This window comes from Chrysemys picta, chromosome 17, assembly GCF_011386835.1.
Source record: "Chrysemys picta bellii isolate R12L10 chromosome 17, ASM1138683v2, whole genome shotgun sequence".
NCBI lineage: Eukaryota > Metazoa > Chordata > Testudines > Emydidae > Chrysemys > Chrysemys picta.
Genome location: NC_088807.1, coordinates 23733219 through 23753730, shown reverse-complemented (window position 1 = coordinate 23753730; position 20512 = coordinate 23733219). Strand labels below are relative to the sequence as shown.

Here is a 20512-nt window from a genome sequence, read left to right as displayed (position 1 = left end):
GGCGGGGCCGGCCAACGGGACGCGACGGGCGCGGCGGGGGCCGGGGGGCCGGAGGCGGCCCGCCGGGGCGAGATGTCCGTGTGCGACAGCGTCAGCCTGTGGTGACGGACAAGCGCACGGCCGTGGACATCCGGGGCAAGGCGGTGTCGGTGCTGTCCGAGGTGCAGACGCTCACCGGGCCGCTCAAGCAGTATTTCTTCGAGACCAAGTGCAACCCGGCGGGCGGGACGGCGGGCGGGTGCCGGGCGTGGACCGGCGCCACTGGCTCTCCGAGTGCAAGGCCAAGCAGTCGTACGTGCGGGCCCTGACCGCCGACGCCGACAAGCTGGTGGGGCTGGCGCTGGATCCGCATCGACACGGCCTGCGTCTGCACCCTGCTGAGCCGCGCCGGGCGGACGTAGCCGGGGGGGGGCTGAGGGATGGAGCCCCCGGCCCCCGCCCGCTGGGCTCTGCTTGGGAACCCGAGCGACTCAGACACTGGCACGCACATGGACGCTGGGGTTCAGCCTGGGGCTGGGGGTCAGGCTTGGAGACTGAGCTGTGGGGCTGGGGGCCGTGGGTCAGCCCTGGGGGCCAGGCTCAGAGGCTGAGCTGTGGGGCTGGAGGCTGTGGGCGCCGTGGGTCAGCCCAGGATCTGGGGGCCAGGCTCGGAGACTGAGCAGTGGGGCTGGGAGCCGTGGGTCAGCCCTCGGGGCTGGGGGCCAGGCTCGGAGACTGAGCTGTGGGGCTGGAGGCTGTGGGCGCCGTGGGTCAGCCCGGGGTCTGGCGGCCAGGCTCGGAGACTGAGCAGTGGGGCTGGGGGCCGTGGGTCAGCCCTCGGGGCTGGGGGCCAGGCTCGGAGACTGAGCTGTGGGGCTGGAGGCTGTGGGCGCCGTGGGTCAGCCCGGGGGCTGAGGACTGTGGCCTCCAGGGGGTTTCTGCCTTTTGTGGCTGTTCGCTGTTTCTTCCCATATTTATTACCCCCCTCTCCCCGGTTCTGATCCATTCCGCCCCCCCCGAATTAAATTATTCCTGACATCCCCCCCCCGTGACCCGCTTGAACGGTTCCTTGTACCCGAAAAAGACCGAAGGAAACAAAACCCAGAGTCTCCGCGTCGTTCATTGGGGTCATGGCCTGTTTCCCGGGGGGGACACACGACCCTCGGGATCCACATGTGGGGCACCCACCCCACAGGAGTCTGGGAGCCCTGCGATTCCCATGAGTCCCACGGCCAGCCATCAAAGTGCCCCCCCAGCCCTGCCGGTGCCCCTCACTCCCGACCCGCAGCCCCCCCCCCCAGTTGAGGGAGGTACACCTCCTGACTGACCCCTCTCTGCTCCCTGGGGGGGGTAGTTTGGCCCCCACTCGTGCCCCGGGTTGAGGGGGGAGCTGGGGGGATTCCTGGGGTTTGACGCCACCTTGTGGCAGGGACAGGGATATTCAAGGGCTCCCTGATCTGGTAGCTGCCCCCAACCCTGGGGCAGAATCACACCCATGGACCCATCCAGCCCCGTTAACTGCCCCACATGCACACACTTCTCTGGGGTATGTGTGTGGGAGAGAGTAATTGGCCCCCAAACTGCCCCACACCCCTGCACTCCCAACTCTGGATGGGGCGTGTCCTGCAGCGGGGGGTCCCACGGGTTAACAACGGAGCAGGGCCAGTGTGGAAACAGCCCCTGGCACCCCCCGAATGGAACCCAGACTGTTCATGGCCAAGACCCCCCCATGACACTCCCAGAGGGGACAAGCAACCTCAGCCGGGCGAGGGGCAGCCCGCACTGGGGCGGGGGAGGGGGCACAGCAAGGGGTGAGTCCAAAACACCCCCCCACCACCGGCTGAGCTGAAAATAGAACCAGGAGTCCTGTCTCCCGGCCCCCCCTGCTCTAACCACTAGACCCCACTCCCCTCCCAGAGCCAGGGAGAGAACCCAGGAGTCCTGGCTCCCAGCCCCCCCTGCTCTAACCACTAGACCCCACTCCCCTCCCAGAGCCAGGGAGAGAACCCAGGAGTCCTGGCTCCCAGCCCTCCCTGCTCCAGCCACTAGACCCTACTCCCCTCCCAGAGCCAGGGAGAGAACCCAGGAGTCCTGCCCCCCCCCCGCTCTAACCACTAGACCCCACTCCCGTCCCGGAGCCAGGCATCCTGGCTCCCAGCCCCCCCTGCTCTGACTGCTACACCCTGTGTCCCAGGCCCCGCGTTTGCTCGGCTCCCTACGGCCCCTGGGAGGAGCCCGTCCCTGCGACGCCTTCCCGGGGGGGGCGGTTGTTGAAAATAAAACCCCGTAGGATGTTACTCGGGGCTACGGCCACACGCTGCGTTTATTGTGGCTACAGACAGACTTAGAGCCAGCGGCCGGTGAACACCCGTTCGCTCACACATTCACACACGCACGTTCGGCCGGGTCCTTATTCTAGTTCCCGGCCTAGGAGTTGCTCGCGCACCGGCCTGGACACGGGGACGGAGCTGGGCCTCGTCCGAGGCTCCTGGAAGTTGGTGGCAGAACCAGCCCCGAAGTCCACAGTCTTTAGGGTCTGTCTTTATAGGGATCCGGCCTGGGACACGTCTCGGGGGGTTGTTCAGGCCGGTCTCGGGGTTGACGTGAGAATCAATCACATCCATCGCGGCTGGTCGTTGGGTTCTCCGGCCCTCCCGGCCTCGGGGGCGGTTGGGGGGTGTTTCCGGGGGTGCCCTCGGGGTTATCCCCCAGCCCATTCTGCGGCCAAACGGCCCTGCCGGAGGGTGGTGGTTTTTCTTCCTCCAGATGTGGGGTCGTTTATTATGATTCTCAGGCCGGCGCCTCGACCTTTTATTATCCATCCAAACATCAGCCACGCACCCGCACTCAGTCTATTCCACGTCACATTGTTCTCATCACATCTACGTAGGGTGAGCAGACGTAGGGTGAAAAGTCGGGATGGGGATGCGGGGTAATAGGAGCCTATACAAGAAAAAAACCCAAACGTCGGGACTGTCCCTATAAAATCAGGACATCTGGTCACCCTACGTCTCCATGTTATTACCTCGTCGTCCTTTAACAAAACCCTTCTAAATTCACTGGGGCACGGCCGGCTCCCATAGACCCAGTCATACCACTTGTTACATGGGAAAAGGAAACAAGCGAGGGGAAAATGCAGGCGTGGGGGTTACCAGATCGCATTCCTGCGTGCGGGAAAACGGCGTCGTAGCAAGACCAGAGGTACTTGGGCAGGGCCGGCTTTAGGACCCGCGGGGCTAGGGTGCCCAGACGTAGTGTGAAAAAGCGGGATGGGGGTGGGGGGGTAATAGGAACCTATATAAGAAAAAGACCCCAAAATCAGGACTGTCCCTATAAAATTGGGACATCTGGTCACCCTATGCGGGGCCCGATTCGAATATCCGGCGGTGGTCCGGGTCTTCGGCGACACTTCAGCAGGGGGGGGAGAGTGTGTCCTTCACTTGGCTCCGGGTCTTCCGCGGCATTGAAGACCCCGAGCGGACCACCGCCAGGTGCGTAAAAAAAATTTAAAAGGTGCCTGAGGCGTGGGGCCCGATTCCGGGGCATCGGGGGAATCGGCCTAAAGCCGGCCCCGTACTTGCGGCACCTTAGAGACTAACGCATGTATTTGAGCATCAGCTTTCGTGGGCTACAGCCCCTTCATCGGCGGTAGCCCACGAAAGCTTCTCCCCAAATAACTGTGGTGCCGCGAGGAGCCTGTTCTTGGGCGGATACCGACTCACCCGGCTAAAAAAGAGCCGGAGCAGCCGCTGTCCTGCCCGGGACCCTCCTCGCTTTAGAACAGAGCTGTTGTCTCGGGACTTGCTCCCCCCACCTTGGAAACGCACCGGCCGGTGTCGATTGGCGCCCAGAGCCTGTTTCTGGCGAACGCTCGGGCCGAATCCGGGCTCCGTGCTGGGCCGTTCGTTGGCCCCGAACAGAAATGTGTCAGTGTGCCGTTAATCCAGCGGCATCGCTCTTGGGGGGCCAGCCCTGAGCCCCCAGTGCCTGGCTCTGCCCCGGGCCCCTCGGGGGTCCCCTAGCTCTGGCAGCCCCCCCCCCCGGGCTCCAGCCCGCAGCAACCCTCAGCCAGTGCAAAGGGGGGTGTTATCGTACGTCCCCCCCAGCCCAGGCAGCTCTCAGGGGCCCGGCTTGGCCAGTCCCCGCCCCGTGGCCCGGCCCCATGGGCTCCACCTGCTCCTCGGCCCCCCAGCCCCCCCTTCCAGCCAGGCCCTGTATCTCCTCCCTCCCAACCCCCCCTTGCAGTCGGACTCCATATCCCCTCCACACAGCCCCCCCCTTCCAGCCAGGCCCCATATCCCCTCCCCCATGCCCCCCTTCCAACCAGGCCCCCTATATCCCCTCCCCACAGCCCTCCCTCCTTCCAACCAGGCCCCATATCCCCTCCCCCATGCCCCCCTTCCAACCAGGCCCCCTATATCCCCTCCCCATAGCCCCCCCTTCCACCCGGGCCCCATATCCCCTCCTCCACGCCCCCCTTCCAGCCAGGCCCCCTATATCCCCTCCCCACAGCCCCCCCTTCCAGCCAGGCCCCCTATATCCCCTCCCCACAGCCCCTCCCTTCCAACCGGGGCCCATATCCCCTCCCCACATCCCCCCTTTCCAGCCAGGCTCCCTATATCCCCTCCCCACAGCCCCCCCCCGTGCAGTCAGACTCCATATCCCCTCCCCACACACCCCCCTTCCAACCGGGGCACATATCCCCTCCTCACATCCCCCCACTTCCAGCCAGGCCCCCTATATCCCCTCCCCACAGCCCCCCCCTTCCAGCTGGGCCCCGTATCCCCTCCCCACAGCCCCCCCTTCCAACCGGGGCCCATATCCCCTCCTCACATCCCCCCCTTCCAGCTAGGCCCCCTATATCCCCTCCCCACAGCCCTCCTCTTCCATCCGGGACCCCTATATCCCCTCCCCACAGGCCCCCCTTCCAGCTGGGCCCCACACCACCCCTTTGTCGTCCAGCAGGTCACCTGGGCCCCTCCCCTCAGCCCCTTGTTCCCCCAATGGCTGGAACCGGCTGCTCCCGAGCTGGGGGGGCCTCCCGGGCACCAGTCGCTGGGTCCCCCATCGCCTGGCTGTCGTCGGGGTCTCGGCTGCTGGGCGAGGTCACACCTGGCCCCCTGCAGCAACAACCCCCCCTCTGCTGCCCCCAGTTACACCCCCAGCACACAGGGAAACTGAGGCACACACCGTGTTCATGCACACTATGAAAAGCCCCCACTTTGTCACCCCCCCCCCCTCCAAGCTGGGGAGAGAACCCAGGCGTCCTAGCTCTAAGCCCCTCCCCCGCCACTCTACCCTACTACTCTCCCAGAGCCAGGAGAGAACCCAGGCATCCGGGTTGCCAGCTGCTCCCTGGGCTCCGTGCCAGGTCACATATGCTGGGTTCCAGCTCCATGGTAACAAGTCACAAACACCCCCCCCCTGGGGGCAGGGCCAGGGCAGAGGCTGGCATGGCTGGCACCGTCCTGCCCGCGCCCGCGGGCACCGACCTGGGTTGGGGCGTCGAGGGGGCCCAATGGCACCACAGCCGGGACTGGCCCCTCACCAGCAGTGGAGTGGGGCTGGAGAACTGGCCCCCACAGCCCTTCCCGCCCCCTGCTGCCCGCGTGAGTGCCAGCCGGCGGCCTGGACGCCTGGGTTCCCTCCTGGCTCGGGGAGTGGGGGTCTGGTGGTTAGAGCTGGGGGGGGAACAGGAGCCAGGATGCCTGGGTTCTATCCTGGCTCTGGGAGGCGGGTGGGGTCTCGTGGTTAGAGTGGGGGCAGGGGGCTAGGAGCTCGGACGCCTGGGTTCTATCTTGGCTCTGGGCAGGGAGTGGGGCCTAGAGGTTGGAGGGGAGGGGACTGGCAGCCAGGACGCCTGGGTTCCCTCCTGGCTTGGGGAGAGGGGTCCGGTGGTTAGACCTGGGGCTGGGAGAAACTGGAGCCAAGATGCCTGCGTTTAATCCTGGCTCTGGGAGGGGAGTGGGGCCTAGTGGTTGGAGGGGAGGGGCTGGCATCCAGGACGCGTGGGTTCCCTCCTGATTTGGGATGGGAGGTCGGGGTGGGGGGGGCAGCAGCCAGGACGCCTGGGTTCTCTCCCCAGCTGTGTGGGGCGGGGGGTTACAGGCTCTCTCTGTCTCCCCTCCAGTCCACAGTCCATGAGCCCCTGCCCCCCGGCGCGGAGCGGCCCCCGCGGGAAGAGCTGATCCAGCGCCTAGCGACCACCACGGGGCTCTGCCATGACGTGAAAACCCACGGAGGGGTCCTGGGGCAGCCCGGCTACCTCCTGCCCGCCCCGCTGTGGAGAGTCCACTGCAACAAGGACCTCCGGGACAAGGCACAAGGAGGGGGGAGCTGGGAGCCTGGGTTCTATCCCCGGCTCTGGGAGGGGAGTGGGGACTAGTGGTTAGAGCAGGGGGGCTGGGAGCCAGGACGCCTGGGTTCTATCCCCGGCTCTGGGAGGGGAGTGGGGACTAGTGGTTAGAGCAGGGGGGCTGGGAGCCAGGACGCCTGGGTTCTATCCCCGGCTCTGGGAGGGGAGTGGGGGTCTAGTGGTTAGAGGGGGGGGGGGGGCTGGGAGCCAGGACGCCTGGGTTCTATCCCCGGCTCTGGGAGGGGAGTGGTGACTAGTGGTTAGAGCAGGGGGGCTGGGAGCCAGGACGCCTGGGTTCTCTCCATGGCTCTGGGAGGGGAGTGGGGTCTAGTGGTTAGAGGGGGGGGGGCTGGGAGCCAAGACGCTGGGTTCCATCCCCAGCTAGGGGAGGGGAGTGGGGTGCAGTGGGTAGAGCGGGGTGCGGGGGCTGGGAGCCAGGATGCCTGGGTTCCATGGCTCAGCGCCTGCTCCCAGGTGGGGGGGGGGGCGGTGATGCTGTGGAGGCGTTTGAGGGTCACACATTGTCTCTCGCCCCCCAGGGTGGCTTTTGGGATCTGCTCTCGTGTCCCCCACTGGCTGTTGGGGGCAGGGGGAGGAAGGTTATGGATCAGGGGTGGGGGCTCCTTAGAACATGGGGGCGCCTGTCTCCCTCCCCCCTGCACTGACCCCCACCTCCCCCCACCCCTGGTGCTCTGTCCCCCAGCTGCAGCTCCGCGCCTGGCGGGTCCCGCTGACCCCGGGGGGGGCGGCCGAGCGAGACCCGGCACCGATTCTGCGGCTGGCCCAACCTGCCCCCCGAGCCCGCCCACCACGCTGGCCCCCAGCCCTTCGGCCTGGCTGCCCACCACAGTGACGGCGCCTCCAAGGTAGGGACCCCAGAGATGGGGGTGGGGGGGCTCTCTGGTTGGGGGGGAAGGGGCTGGGGTTCCCCAGGAGGCCGATGGGGTGGGGAGAGAGGTCAGATTCCCAGGGAGATGGCAGATGGGGTGGGGGGAGGGGCTGGGGTCCCCAGAATGGGGTGAACCCTAATTTCCATCTCCCCCGGCACTCCAGTCCATGGTGGGCAGCACGGAGAACAAGCCCCTGGCCGGATCCGTCTTCTACGTCCGCGACGGGGCGGTTCTGAGCCGTCTGGAGCCCTACGTCTCCGTCACCAGCCAGGACATCCGCGCCTTCACCCCGTGAGAGACCCCACTGCTTCGGGGGCGGGGGCTAGGAGCCAGGACGCCTGGGTTCTCTCCCTGGCCCTGAGAGGGGAGTGGGGGCTGGTGGTTGGAGCAGGGCGGGGCTGGGTGCCAGGACGCCTGGGTTCTCTCCCTGGCTCTGGGAAGGGAGTGGGGGCTGGTGGTTAGAGCCGGGGGGGTTGGGAGGCAGGACGCCTGGGTTCTCTCCCTGGCTCTGGGAGGGGAGTGGGGGCTGGTGGTTAGAGCAGGGGGGGCTGAGAGGCAGGACGCCTGGGTTCTCTCCCTGGCTCTGGGAGGGGAGTGGGGTCTAGTGGTTAGAGCCAGGGGGGGGGCTGGGAGGCAGGATGCCTGGGTTCTCTCCTGGCTCTGGGAGGGGAGTGGGGTCTAGTGGTTAGAGCCGGGGGGGCTGGGAGGCAGGCTGCCTGGGGCCCATTGGAAGAGGGAGGGGTTGGGGGGTGCGGGCAGGGCTGACCGAGTCGGGGGGCAGAAGGATCCGTGGTTTCACACCCCCCCCCCATCTCTCCCCCAGGCAGGAGCTGCAGGGCTACGCCCGGAAAGACGCTCTCACCTACTGGCAGTTTGAGGGTTACCCGAAGGCCTGGGGGCACGGCCTGAGGGACCCCTCCCTGGGCAAGGACGCGGTGCCCCCCCTCCGGCTCCCCGGCCCCCCACGCGACCCCAGCCTCTTCCCGAGTCCCACCCGCCCTCCCCGCCTGCCCATGCTGGCCCCTGCTGTCCCGCACCGGGGGGTGCTGAGCCTGGCGCAGGAGTCCTACGGGTCCCCCCGCCGCACCCCCAGCACCCGGGGGCCCCCAGCCCGGCCCCCCACCGTCTGCCCCCCCGCAGCCGGGCCCCAGATCCTGGCAGTGCCCCTGATGTACCGCACGGAGAGCCAATGTTATGGGAGCAGCAAACCCAGGCCTGTCTGAGGGGGGGCCCCCCATACTGTGCACCCCAACATGCTACAATACGTCACCCCTGTGTTCTCTGGTCTGTCCTCCTTGGGGGGCAGGGGGCTCGCTGAGGCCTGGTCCTTTCTCTGCCCCCCCAGCCGCCAGGACACCTGGGTTCTATTTGGGGGAGGGAGGGGCTGCCAGGTATGATTCTCAGAAGAGGACTCAGGTGTCCTGACTCCCAGCCCCCCTCCCTCGTGCCCTTGGGGGGGATTTGTCCGGGGGCGCCGCTGTTGTGGCCTGCAGGATGTGGGGATTTCTCACCTGGCAACGCAGCTGGCGCCAGCCCCCGGCTTCCGGGGGGAGCCCGGGTTGCCCTTGGCACAGGAGACATGAGCCGAGAGGGTGAACTGCTCTCCCCCCTCCCTTTCCCGAGCCGGGAGAGAACCCAGGAGTCCTGCGCCCCAGCCCCTTCCCTTCCCCGAGCCGGGAGAGAACCCAGGAGTCCTGCGCCCCAGCCCCCCCCTGCTCTCACCCCCAGCTCCCCTCCCCTCCCCGAACTGGAGAGAGAACCCAGGAGTCCCCAGGGGCTGTGGCACGCGAAGGGGCTGGCTGCTCGGACCCCTGGGTTCAACCCTGGCAAACAGGCCGCGTGGGCCGAGCGCCCTAGTGACGTTGGCCTTGAAGTCGCCCCCTCCCTGTGCCGGGGTGGGGGGGGGGGTGGCCTTGGCTCCCCGCTGCCGCCAGCTGGAGTGGGGTGGGGGGGGGACATGGGCACTGGGGGGGCAGGAGCTGCTGGTATAAGAGGGGCAGCGGGGAATGCCTGGTGCTGATTTCCTCGAGCACCAACGCCAGCATGGGACCCCCACAGGTGAGAGCAGCGGGGGGGGGCTGGAAATGGGGGGTGCAGGGAGCCGTGCGCTGGCCAGGGGGGGGCGTGGGGGCACATGGGTCCCTGCTGGGGAGGGTCCGGGCCCCAGCTAACAGTGCCCCCTTCCCCGAGCCGGCCCCATCTGCCCCCCGCTCTGTCCTCTCCCCTAGCGCGGGTTGCAGGCTCTGGTGCTGGCGCTGCTGCTGGCCGGGGGGGCCCTGGGGGCCACCCGCGGGCGCCGCTTCTGCCGCCCCGTCAACGCCACCATCGCGGCCGAGAAGGACGACTGCCCCGTCTGCGTCACCGTGGCCACGGCCATCTGCAGCGGGTACTGCCAGACCAAGGTGAGGGCGGGGCCGGGGCGGGCGGCGGGCCCAGCGGGCAGGGACCCCGCACCCGGGGGTGGGCGGGCACCGGCGGGAGAGGGGCACAGGCCCCGGGGGGGTTGCCGCCTGCCCCCCTGCCCTACCCTTCTCTCCCCAGGAGCCGGTGTACAAGAGCGCCCTGGCGCCCGTCTCCCAGCACGTCTGCAGCTACCGGGCCGTGCGCTACGAGACGCTGGCGCTGCCCGGCTGCCCGCCCGGCGTGGACCCGGCCTTCACCTTCCCGGTGGCACTGAGCTGCCACTGCAGCCTGTGCCCCATGGACTCCAGCGACTGCACCGTGCACAGCCTGGGGCCCGACTTCTGCAGCGCCCGGGGGGGCTTCGCCTAGGGGCGGGGGGCAATAAACGCCATGGCCACGCCCTCGGCTCCGTGCATGTGTGTGTGTGGGGGGGGGGGGCGCAGGAGCAGGGCCTCGTTGTGACCACTGGCCCCCAGGGCCAGGCACAGAACCTGGGGGGCTCCGGGCTCCCAGCCCCTCCCCACAACCCACTAGACCTCAGCCCCCTCCCAGAGCCAGGCACAGAACCAAGGAATCTAGCCCCCCAACCCCCGCCCAGAGCCAAGCACAGAACCCAGGCGTCCGGGCTCCCAGCCGTCTCCCACCCCCACCCCGAGACCACCAGTCCCTTCCCAGAGCCAGGCACAGAACCCAGGCGTCCGGGCACCCAGCCCCCCCCCACCCCTCATTAGACCACCAGTCCCCTCCCAGAGCCCGGCACAGAACCCAGACGTCCGGGCTCCCAGCCGTCTCCCACCCCCACACAAGACTCCCAGCCCCCTCCCAGAGCCATGCACAGAACCCAGGCATCCGGGCTCCGAGGCCCCAGCCCCCTCCCAGAGCCAGCACAGAACCGAGGCGTCCGGGCTCCGAAGACCCCAGCCCCTCCCAGAGCCAGCACAGAACCCAGGCGTCCGGGCTCCGAGGCCCCCAGCCCCCTCCCAGAGCCAGCACAGAACCCAGGCGTCCAGGCCCCCAGCCCCCTCCCAGAGCCAAGCACAGAACCCAGGCGTCCGGGCTCCCAGGCCGTCAGACACTCAGCAGATTTTTCCAAAACGTTTATTTTACAAAATCAGAAACCAATGAAACGGCTGGACGGGCAAGGGGGGAAAGGGGTCTTGGGGGGGGGGGGGAGGGGGCAGCAGGGGGGCGGGATCATGATGTGTCCATGGTGTCTCCCTCTGCAAGAGATTAGGAAGGTTAGAAGGGGAGGAGGGGAAGGGGCAAGACCCCACTGCCCGCCCCGCTGAGCTGGGCAGCAGCCCCCTACCTGGAGGGGAGCCCCCATTGGGCGGCTGCCCTCTATACCCCCCACCTGCCCACTGCCCCCCCCCCCCATCCCCTCCCCAGCACTCACTGAGCTCGTTGAAGAGGAAGGCGTCCTGGTACTCCTTCATGTACTGGGTGGAGCGGGACTCGTCCAGGAACAGGGAGTACACGCGCTTGATGTCCTCCACCTGCACCTCCGTGCCCTGCGGGGGTGGGGGGGGGGGCACGTCAGAGGGGCCTGGTGCACCCTCAGAAACCCCACCCAGGAGCCCTGGCTCCCAGCCCCCCTTCTCCCCCCTCCCCCCCCCGGAGCCAGGCTCGAACCCAGGCGTCCGGGCCTCACCTTCCTCTTGCGGCACACCAGGCTGGCGGCGGTGATGAGCTGCATGGCGTAGCGCAGGGAGGTCTCCAGCCCGATGCGCGTCAGCACCGTGTAGGCGTCTTCGTTCATCTCCACGTCCTCCTCCTCGCACCTGGGGGCGGAGAGAGGGGGCAGGGCACTGCTGGGGGGAGCTCGCAGCACCGGAGGGCTCCTGGCTTGGGGGGAGCTCGCAGCATTGGAAGATGTCCCTGACTATGCTCCGTGCCTCGGTTTCCCCACATGCTGCATGGTCATTGGGGGCAGGGAGCCGGCCGGGTGCGACCAGCTGCAGGACAAAGGGCCGGGAGAGGTCGGGGGGGGTGGTTGCTCCGTGTGGGGCAGCTGGGGGCACCAGCACTAAGGGGTCGGGGGGGGGGGGGGGGCCCTCTGGCGGCCTTGGGTGTAATTTCTGTTCTCGGCGCTAACCCAGGACTCTCCGCGCTGCGCCCAGACCCCCAACTACCCCCCCCCCCCCGGCCGAGTCACGCCCGAGCTCGGAGCTGGGGGGCCTGGCTCCCTCTGGGGCACTTGCTGTGGGGGGCTCCCGGCCTGACCCCTGCAGGCTACAAGGGGGCGGGAAGCTGAGGGGCTCCCCCCAATGAGAGTTACTCCCAGGGGCTGCCGGCTGGGTGACAGCATCCGGCCTATGGGCACTGCTTGGGGGGGTGGGGGGGACAACACACACACTCGCAGCAGCCCCCCCCTCACCGGATCTTGAGGATCTGCTTGGTCTCCTTGTCGCTGTAGGGCGCGGTGGAGATGATCAGCAGCCGGTCCAGCAGGTCGAGGGGGATCCCGTGGGGGCTCTGGTAGCTGGTGCCGCGGATCCTGGGGGGAGCGGGGCCTCAGCGACGGGGGAGGGGCTCCAGTCCCCCCCCCCCCAGCTAGGGTGAGAGCCGCCTATCACCCCCCCACCCCGTCAGAGCCACCTGTCACCATGCACCCCCCACCCCTCACTGGGAAAGCCCCCTGTGATGAAGTGGGGTTTTATTCGTCTCATTATGTTGCACGTGAGTCTTACTGCCCTACACGAACACTGTGTGTGCCTCAGTTTCCCTGTGTGCTGCACCAATACCCAAAACCAGGGTCTGGGCCTCCCCCCAAGAGGGACCAGACTGAGGGGTCCTGGTCTCTGTACCCACAAGCTCTGTGTTGGACTGTGTTCCTGTCGGCTAATAAACCTTCCGTGTTCCCGGCCGGCGGAGAGTCACGTCTGACTGCGGAGTTGGGGGGCAGGACCCTCTGACTCTCCCAGGACCCCCCCCCGGACGGACTCGCTGCGGGAGGTGCACGGGGGGACGGGGATGCTGAATGCTCCGGGCTCAGCCCCAGGAAGGTGAAGCCGTGTGAGCTCCTTGCCCGGGGACAGTCTGCTCCGAGAGAGGAGGACCCCCCCGAGTCCTGCCTGGCTTCGTAGGGAGCAGTTCAGAGCGTCGCCCCATGACTGCCCTGCCCTGGGCCTGCCCCCTCGCCAGCCCCCTGTGCATTCACTCAGCCCCCCCAGACCAAATCCTGTGGGGAGCAGGGCCTCAGGACTGGGGGGGGGTCTCCAGCTGCCTGTCACCCTGCCCTCCCCAGCCAACCCCCCTCCACCAGCCCCCCCTTCAGAACCATCTGTCAACCCAGGCCCCCCACTCCACCCCTCACTGGGAAAGCCCCACCTGTGCCCCCTCCCAGGCCAGGCCCCGCCCGGCGGCTGCCCACCTGGTGATGCCGCGGTTGGTGGCCATGATGAGCACGGGGGCCATGTCGCTCTCCAGCGCCCGGTTGAGGAAGGAGAAACACTCGATGTCCAGCATGTGAACCTCATCAATGAACAGCACCTGGGGGGGGAAAGGGGGCGGTGGCACAGCCATCACCCTCCTGCTGCCCCCTTCCCTTTCACATGGTCATCCCACCGCAATCCCCCTCCCTGTGATCACCCCGCCAGCCCCCCCACCATCCCCCTCCCTCCCTGGGGTCACTCCACCAGCTCCCTCCCTCCCCATGGTCAATCCGCCGCGATCCCCCCCTCCCTGGGGTCACCCTGCTGACCCATCCACCATACCCCCTCCCTCCCCGGGGTCACCCTGCCGCCCCATGCTATCCCTCCCAACCCCCTGTGCATACACTTAGCCCCCCCAAATCACTCGGTCCCCAGAACCATGTTGCCCCCCAACACCCCACAGGCATCCTCCTACCCCAGCTACACCCAAGCCCCAAACACCCTCACCCCGCAAGATCATCCAGCCAGCACCCCCCCACGCGCTCACCCCCCCGAGATCACCCAGCCAGCGCCCCCCCACGCGCTCACTCCCGAGATCACTTGTCCAGCGCCCCCCCACGCGCTCACCCCCCCCGAGATCACCCAGCCAGTGCCCCCCCACACGCTCCCCCCCCCCGAGATCACCCAGCCAGCACCCCCCCAACGCGCTCACCCTCGAGATCACCTGTCCAGCACCTCCCCACACCCGCACTCACCCCCGGGATGACCTCGGCTTTTCCCTCCTCACGCCACTCGGCCACCTTGGCGTTGATCTGCTCCCGCACCTCGGCCTTGATCTCCCCGGTGTCGCCTGGTGATGCAGACACGAGATGGTGAGCCCCGGCAGGGACACGCCCCGACCCCGACGCCCCCAGGGGACCCAACCTCCCCGGGGTGGGGGGTGGGGGGACACCCTACCTCGCTGGGGGAGGGGAGAGGCTCTGACTCAGGGGGGTATAGCTTGTGCCCCCCAGGGCCGTGGAAGAGGGCCAGGAGGCCCTGGGGCAGTGTTGATGGGGGCCATGGGGGGGGCTGTGGGGTGACAGTGGGGCTGCGGGGAGGTGGAGGGTGATGAGGGGGCTGAAGGGGGGAACCTGAGAAAAGGGCCAGGAAGCCCTGAGGGCGGCTGTGGGGAGGCCGTGCCGGGGGCAGAGGGGGGCTGTGGGGTGACCACGGAGAGGTGCAGAGTGATGGGGGGTACCTGAGAAGAGGGCCAGGAAGCTCTGCGTGCGGCTGTTGATGGGGGGCTGTGGGGAGATGGGGGGCTGCAGGGGGGTACCTGAGAAGAAGGCCAGGAAGCCCTGCGTGCGGCTGTTGATGGGGGGCTGTGGGGAGATGGGGGGCTGCAGGGGGGTACCTGAGAAGAAGGCCAGGAAGCCCTGCGTGCGGCTGTTGATGGGGGGCTGTGGGGAGATGGGGGCTGCAGGGGGGTACCTGAGAAGAGGGCCAGGAAGCCCTGCGTGCGGCTGTTGATGGGGGCTGTGGGGAGGTGACGGGGGGGGGGAGGCTGTGGGGTGACAGGGGGGTTGCAGGAGGGTGACACGAACTGGGACTGTTCTTAATGTGGCCTTTGAATGCTGAGTGGGAGGTTGGCTGGGACGGTCTGCATGGGGGGATGGGAGACTGGCCTTGAGGGAAGATACCTGAGATGTAACGTGAGAACCCAGGAGGGGGCTGGGACCAGGTGACACCTCTGCCGGGAAACTGGACAAAGGTGGGGGGGAGCAGGGGAGAGGCTGGGTGAGAGACGCTGGAGAGAGAGTTTCAGGAGCTGGCTGGGGTAATGGAGGGAGCCCAGACGGGGCTCTGACCCCCCAGTGGGGCTGTGGTGCCCCTGGACCCCAAGATGGACCTAACTGGGGGGGGCGGGGTCCTGTTGTCTGTACCTGCAAGACCCGTCCTGGACTGTGTTCCTGTCGGCTAAATAAACCTTCTGTTTTACTGGCTGGCTGAGAGTCATGGTGAATCGCAGGAAGCCGGGGGTGCAGGGCCTGGTGTCCCCCCACACTCCGCGACAGGGGGACCTGAGAAGAGGGCCAGGAAGCCCTGAGTGCAGCTGTTGATGGGGGCTGTGGGGAGGTGACGGGGGAGGCTGTGGGGTGACCGGGGGCTGCAGGGGGGTACCTGAGAAGAGGGCCAGGAAGCCCTGCGTGCGGCTGTTGATGACGTCGATCTCATGCAGCGACACCGTGTGGACGACCTCCTTGCGCTTCTGTAGCTCCCCGTCCGGGCACTGCACAAACTTAGTCTGGGGGGAGGGGCAGCTCAGAGTCTGCCCTCAGGAGCCCCCCACTGCGCCCCCCCAGCAACCCCCTCCACCATGCCCCACAGGCAGCCACCAACACCCCCCCCGGGACAGCAGGAACGTGATCCGGGGAAGGGCCGCACAGAGCCCACCTGCTGCCCCTGAGCACCTCCCCACCCCCCACACTGCCCGAACTTGGGGGGCAGGCAGCTCAGAGCCCCAGCCCATACCTGGGCGCCCCCACTTCCCCCAACCTGGCACTGCCCGTACCTGGGCGCCCCCACTCCCCCCCCAACCCGGCACTGCCCGTACCTGGGCGCCCCCACTTCCCCCCCCCCAACTCGGCACTGCCCGTACCTGGGCGCCCCCACTTCCCCCGCCCAAACCGGCACTGCCCGTACCTGGGCGCCCCCCACTCCCCCCCCAACCCGGCACTGCCCCTACCTGGGTGCCCCCACTTCCCCCCCCCAACGCGGCACTGACCGTACCTGGGCGCCCCCAGTTCCCCCGCCCAAACCGGCACTGCCCGTACCTGGGCGCCCCCACTTCCCCCGCCCAAACCGGCACTGCCTGTACCTGGGCGCCCCCACTCCTCCCCCAACCCGGCACTGCCCGTACCTGGGCGCCCCCACTTCCCCCGCCCAAACCGGCACTGCCCGTACCTGGGCGCCCATGGCGTCGTAGTCCCGCGCCCGGGTGAAGGAGCGCCCCAGCTTGCTGATCTTCCCGGTGGCTTTGTCGATGGTGATGACGTCCCTGCGGGGGGAACAGAAGAGCGGCCAGACTGGGTCAGACCAAAGGTCCGTCCAGCTGTGTCCTGTTTGCCGGCAGCCGCCCCCGAGGGCATGAACAGCACAGGAGATCGTCGAGCGATCCAGCCGTCGCCCATCCCAGCTCCTGGCAAACAGAGGCCTGGGACCCCATCCCTGCCCAGCCTGGCTAATAGCCATTGATGGACCTGTCCTCCATGGACTTATCTTGGTCTTTTCTGAACCCTGTTCTAGTCTTGGCCTTCACAACATCCTGTGGCAAGGAGTTCCACAGGTTGACTGTGCACTGTCTTCAGAAATATTTCCTTTTGTTTGTTTTAAACCTGCTGCCTGTTCATTTCATTGGGTGACCCCTAGTTCTTGTGTTATGAGGAGTAAATAACACTTCTTGATTCACTTTCCCCACACCAGGCATGATTTTATAGACCTTTATCGTATCCCCTTTAGGCGTCTCTTCTCCAAGCTGAAAAGTCCCAGTCTAATTAATCACTCCTCCTGTGGAAGCCATTCCAGGCCCCTAATCATTTTTGTTGCCTTTTCTGAACCTTTTCCAATCCCAATATATCTTTTTTGAGATGAGGCGACCACATCTGCACGCAGTATTCAGATGGTGGTCGTGCCCTGGATTTATAGAGAGGCAATATATTTTCTTAATGACTCCCAGCATTCTGTTCTGCCGCTGCCAGATAATTTCAGAGAACTCGCCACAATGACTCCACCATCTCTTTCTTGAGCGGTAACAACTAATTTAGACACCATCGTTTTATAGGCATGGGGGGCATGGTCAGGCCTGGCCGGGGGTGTGTGTGCGAAGGCAGACAGGGGAGAGCCGGCCCTCTATACCGGGAGCCCCGATACGGACCCCTTGGGGGAGCCACTCCTTGCTGGATTCCTGCCCTCCCAGCAAGCAAGCTCTCCACCCATGGCCCCCTGCCCCAGCCCCTCCCGTCCCACCCATCGCCCACTGCCGCCCTCCCCCACCCATCAGCACCCAACGCCCCCCCGCCTCACCCTGCCTGCACTTTCTCCTTGGTCAGTGACTCGATCATCTTGGTGCCCAGGTCGTAGATGGTTTCCATCTCCGTGGTCTTCAGCGTCAGCTTCCCCACCTTGGCGCCCTGCGGCGGGGGGGAGGGGGGGTGTCAGCCACTGCGTGCACACACCACCCGGCACATGTGGGGGGGAGGGGGAGAGAGCCCACAGCTGTGCCCCACCCACTGGCCTAGGGAGGGCCTGCTTGGTGGGGGTGGGAGGGGCCTGCTCTTGGGTGGAGGGGAGGGGCCAGTTCCTGCAAGGGAGGGGGAGGTAGGAGGGGTATGGGAGACCAGGGCAGCACCAGCCAACCCAGGTCTGTCCTGCTCCTGCCAAGCTGGGCAGGTGAACCCGGGGCGGCACCGGCTGGCTCAGCCCCCAGGGGCTGCCCACCCCCCTGCCCCGCTCCCCACTCACGGTGCCGGTGGCCGGGCGGTCAATCTGGATCTCCACCACCTCCCCCTCGATGATCTCGGTCTCCTCCCTGCGGGGAAAGAGGAGAGGGGGTGAGGAGGGACAGCCCTCACCCCCACCCGCCACGCCACAGTCCCCAGGGACAGAAACCAGCTTCCCCCAGCACCCCCAGCAGGGGGCAGCTCTCTGCCCAGTGAGGCACTTACGCACAGCAGGGCAACCAATGCCCTCCTGGCTCCCAGCCCCCGGTCTAACCACTCAACTCCACTCCCCTCCCAGAGCCGGGGAGAGAACCCAGGAGTCCTGGCTCCCAGCCCCCGTACTCTAACCCACCAGATCTCACTCCCCTCCCAGAGCTGGAGACAGAACCCCAGCGTCCGGGCCCTGCCCCTCACTTGATGCGCACGCCGATGGAGCGCCGGAAGGCCTGGGTCAGCGCCTCTGTCTTGCTCATCTCCAAGGAGAAGATCTCGCTGCCGGCGATGGCGGTGAAGGGCGTGTCCAGCCCCAGCGCCTGCGCCATGCCTGGGGGCAGGGGGGAGAGCTGGTTACACAGGGGAGTGGATGGCTGGGGACCCCCACTGCTCAGCCACTGCTCTGGGCACGGCAACTCCCTCGAGGGGCCCAGAGGAGAGTGCCAGGGTGGGAGGGATTCCCAGGGTGGGAGGGATTCCCAGGGTAGGGGGATCCCAGGTCACGGGTGGGGGGGGGGGGACTCCTTGGGTGGGAGCAGGATTCCAGGATGTGGGAGGCGGATTCCTGTGGGGGAGGAGTCCAGGGGGCCCTATACTTGTCAAGAGGAGGAGCGGAGGAGGGGTCCCCAGGCCAAGGCTGTGATCGGTTCCCAACAGGGGCCCCCCAGGTGCCTTAGAGGGAGGCCCCCAGCGCTGTACCCATGGCGATGGCCGTCTTGCCGGTGCCCGGCTGGCCGGCGATGAGGACGGCCCGGCCCGCGATCTTCCCCTCCTTGATCATCTCCAGGATGACGCCGGCGGCGCGGCGGGCGGCCAGCTGGCCCACCATGCCCTGCGAGACCTGGGAAGAGCGAGGGGTGGGTGCCGGCGAGGGGGGAGCCCCAGCCAGCCCCCCCGGCTCCTCCCTCACATGCAGCCCATCCCCCCACTCACACACCCAGCCCCCCCCCGCTCCTCCCTCACATGCAGCCCATCCCCCCACTCACACACCCAGCCCCCTGCTGCAACCCCGAGGCAGCCCTTCCATCTCCCCCCATTCACATGCAGCCCTTCCCACATACGCAACCCCCACTCCCGCCAGACCTCCCCCCCCCCCAATACCCAGTTCCTCCCCTCCGCTGACCAAGGTGCCCTATGCCCCCCGCACAGCCCCCCCAAGCTCCCTCAGACAGTGACGCTACCCCCAACAGCCCCCCATTTTCCCTCCCATGGAAGCCTCCTGGGTCTCTCTCCCAGTGGGCCCCCTCTGCCCAGACTCCCCACGTGGGAGTGGCCAGGAGGAGGCGCCCCAGGTACCTGTCTGGGCTCCAGGGCATCGTCCAGGCCCAGGCCCCGGATGTGGGAGTGGGCGCCTGGGGACAGAAGAGAGACGCATCACCCGGCTGTCCGGGCCGAGGGGGGGCTTGGTGTGTGTCCCCCCCCCGGTGGGCAGAGACCGGAGCTGATGAGGGCAAAGGGCCCAGGCAGCCTGGTATCGCCCACGGCTCCCTGACACCCCGGATCAGCCCCCCCGGCCCGGCCAGACCCCCCACCCCCCCCAATCAACCCCCCCCGGCCCCCGATCAGCCCCCCCCACCCCGGATCAGCCCCACGGGCCCGGCCAGACCCCCCCACCCCCCCCCAATCAACCCCCCCCGGCCCTCGATCAGCCCCCCCGGCCCGGCCAGACCCCCCACCCCCCCAATCAACCCCCCCCGTCCCCCGATCAGCCCCACGGGCCACAGCAGCGGGGGAGTGGGGGGGGCAGGTTGCGCCCAGCCCCGTTGCCATGGAGACCGCGTGGCTCCCGGCTGGTTCCCATGGCAACAGGGCGCCGCTCCTCTGCTGGGGCGATCGCAGCCCCCCCCCCGCGCCCCCCCCGGGCGGGACTCACCGATCCGCTCGATGCGCGTCACGTCCCGGACCTCGGGCACCTTCGTGGTCTGGGGGGAGAGCGGAGAGGGGGGGTGAGGGGGGGCGGGGCAGCGCGCGGCCCCCCCGCTTCCCCCAACCCCCCCAGAACCCCCCGGATCCCTCCCCCCTCCCCCCCTGGGCCCCTCCCCCGGGCAGGGCCGCGCTCAGGGGGCACCGGGCAGGGCCGGGGGGGCGCGCGGGGGGGTCCCGGGGGGGCGGGGGGGGTCTCTCTCACCGCCGTTGCCATGTTGCTCCGACTCCGCAACGAACCACCCGGCGCTGACCGGAAACCGGAAGTCTCTCCTCGCCACGCGCCGAGCAGGGGGAGCCGCTCCGGCCGCCGCTCTATGGTCCGCGGTCCTCCAGCCGCCCGGCCCGGCCCTCCTACCCCGCTCCTCCCTGACCCCGCCCCTGTTCCTCCTCTGACCCCGCCCTCCTCCTCCTAAACCCTCCTCCCCCCCGACCCCGCCCCTTCCCATCTGACCCCGCCCCTCCTCCTCCTAAACCCTCCTCTGACTCCGCCCCCACCCCTCCCCCGACCCTCCTCCTCCTAAACCCTCCTCTGACCCCTCCCTCATTCTACCCCTCCTCTAACCCCACCTCCTCCCTGACCCCGCCCCTCTTCCTCCTCTGACTCCGCCCCTTCCCCTCTGACCCCGCCCCCGCCCCCACCCCTCCCCTGACCCCGCCCCCACCCCTCCCCTGACCCCGCCCCCTCCTCCTAAACCCTCCTCTGACCCCGCCCCTTCCCTCCTACCCCCTCCCTGACCCCGCCCCTCCTCCTCCTAAACCCTCCTCTGACCCCGCCCCTTCCCTCCTACCCCCTCCCTGACCCCGCCCCTCCTCCTCCTAAACCCTCCTCTGACCCCGCCCCTCCTCCTCCTAAACCCTCCTCTGACCCCGCCCCTTCCCTCCTACCCCCTC

At 67.9% G+C, this 20512-nt stretch overlaps 4 protein-coding genes across 4 annotated transcripts; 3 read left to right on the top strand and 1 right to left on the bottom strand.

The window, feature by feature from the left end:
• Positions 1–12: 12 nt before the first annotated feature.
• On the top strand, positions 13–498 carry LOC135976227 (neurotrophin-4-like; the record flags this gene model as incomplete). Its single annotated transcript, XM_065570982.1, is given in 4 exon segments — positions 13–100; positions 103–240; positions 243–331; positions 333–498. Coding segments are annotated over 4 exon segments (384 nt in total), but the record flags the coding sequence as incomplete, so codon positions are not given.
• A 4917-nt stretch (positions 499–5415) lies between these two features.
• SAXO3 (stabilizer of axonemal microtubules 3) lies at positions 5416–9153 on the top strand. Its single transcript, XM_065571107.1, has 5 exons — positions 5416–5588; positions 6110–6298; positions 7038–7200; positions 7388–7515; positions 8048–9153. Exons 4-5 carry the CDS (start codon positions 7391–7393, stop codon positions 8445–8447), a joined length of 525 nt encoding a protein of 174 aa, XP_065427179.1. The 5' UTR covers positions 5416–5588; positions 6110–6298; positions 7038–7200; positions 7388–7390; the 3' UTR covers positions 8448–9153.
• A 114-nt stretch (positions 9154–9267) lies between these two features.
• LHB (luteinizing hormone subunit beta) lies at positions 9268–10045 on the top strand. Its single transcript, XM_065570981.1, has 3 exons — positions 9268–9282; positions 9453–9626; positions 9766–10045. Exons 1-3 carry the CDS (start codon positions 9268–9270, stop codon positions 9994–9996), a joined length of 420 nt encoding a protein of 139 aa, XP_065427053.1. The 3' UTR covers positions 9997–10045.
• A 664-nt stretch (positions 10046–10709) lies between these two features.
• Positions 10710–19975, bottom strand: RUVBL2 (RuvB like AAA ATPase 2). The gene is made up of 15 exons (XM_065571065.1): positions 19824–19975; positions 19569–19617; positions 18992–19047; positions 18395–18536; positions 17897–18026; positions 17505–17571; positions 17067–17173; positions 15948–16041; positions 15165–15288; positions 13757–13851; positions 13001–13119; positions 12005–12124; positions 11279–11408; positions 11024–11138; positions 10710–10847 (listed from the first exon to the last, which is right to left on the bottom strand). Exons 1-15 carry the CDS (start codon positions 19833–19835, stop codon positions 10822–10824), a joined length of 1386 nt encoding a protein of 461 aa, XP_065427137.1. The 5' UTR covers positions 19836–19975; the 3' UTR covers positions 10710–10821.
• Between the last annotated feature and the right edge of the window lie 537 nt (positions 19976–20512).

Coding starts and splice junctions, on each gene's coding strand:
- SAXO3 (XM_065571107.1), top strand. CDS start 7,391: ATGGTGGGCAGCACGGAGAACAAGCCCCTGGCCGGATCCGTCTTCTAC. Junction 7,516..8,047: donor GACATCCGCGCCTTCACCCC/GTGAGAGACCCC, acceptor TCTCTCCCCCAG/GCAGGAGCTGCAGGGCTACG.
- LHB (XM_065570981.1), top strand. Junction 9,627..9,765: donor GCGGGTACTGCCAGACCAAG/GTGAGGGCGGGG, acceptor TTCTCTCCCCAG/GAGCCGGTGTACAAGAGCGC.
- RUVBL2 (XM_065571065.1), bottom strand. Junction 17,174..17,504: donor ACCGCCCGGCCACCGGCACC/GTGAGTGGGGAG, acceptor CCCCCGCCGCAG/GGCGCCAAGGTGGGGAAGCT. Junction 10,848..11,023: donor CTTCCTCTTCAACGAGCTCA/GTGAGTGCTGGG, acceptor AATCTCTTGCAG/AGGGAGACACCATGGACACA.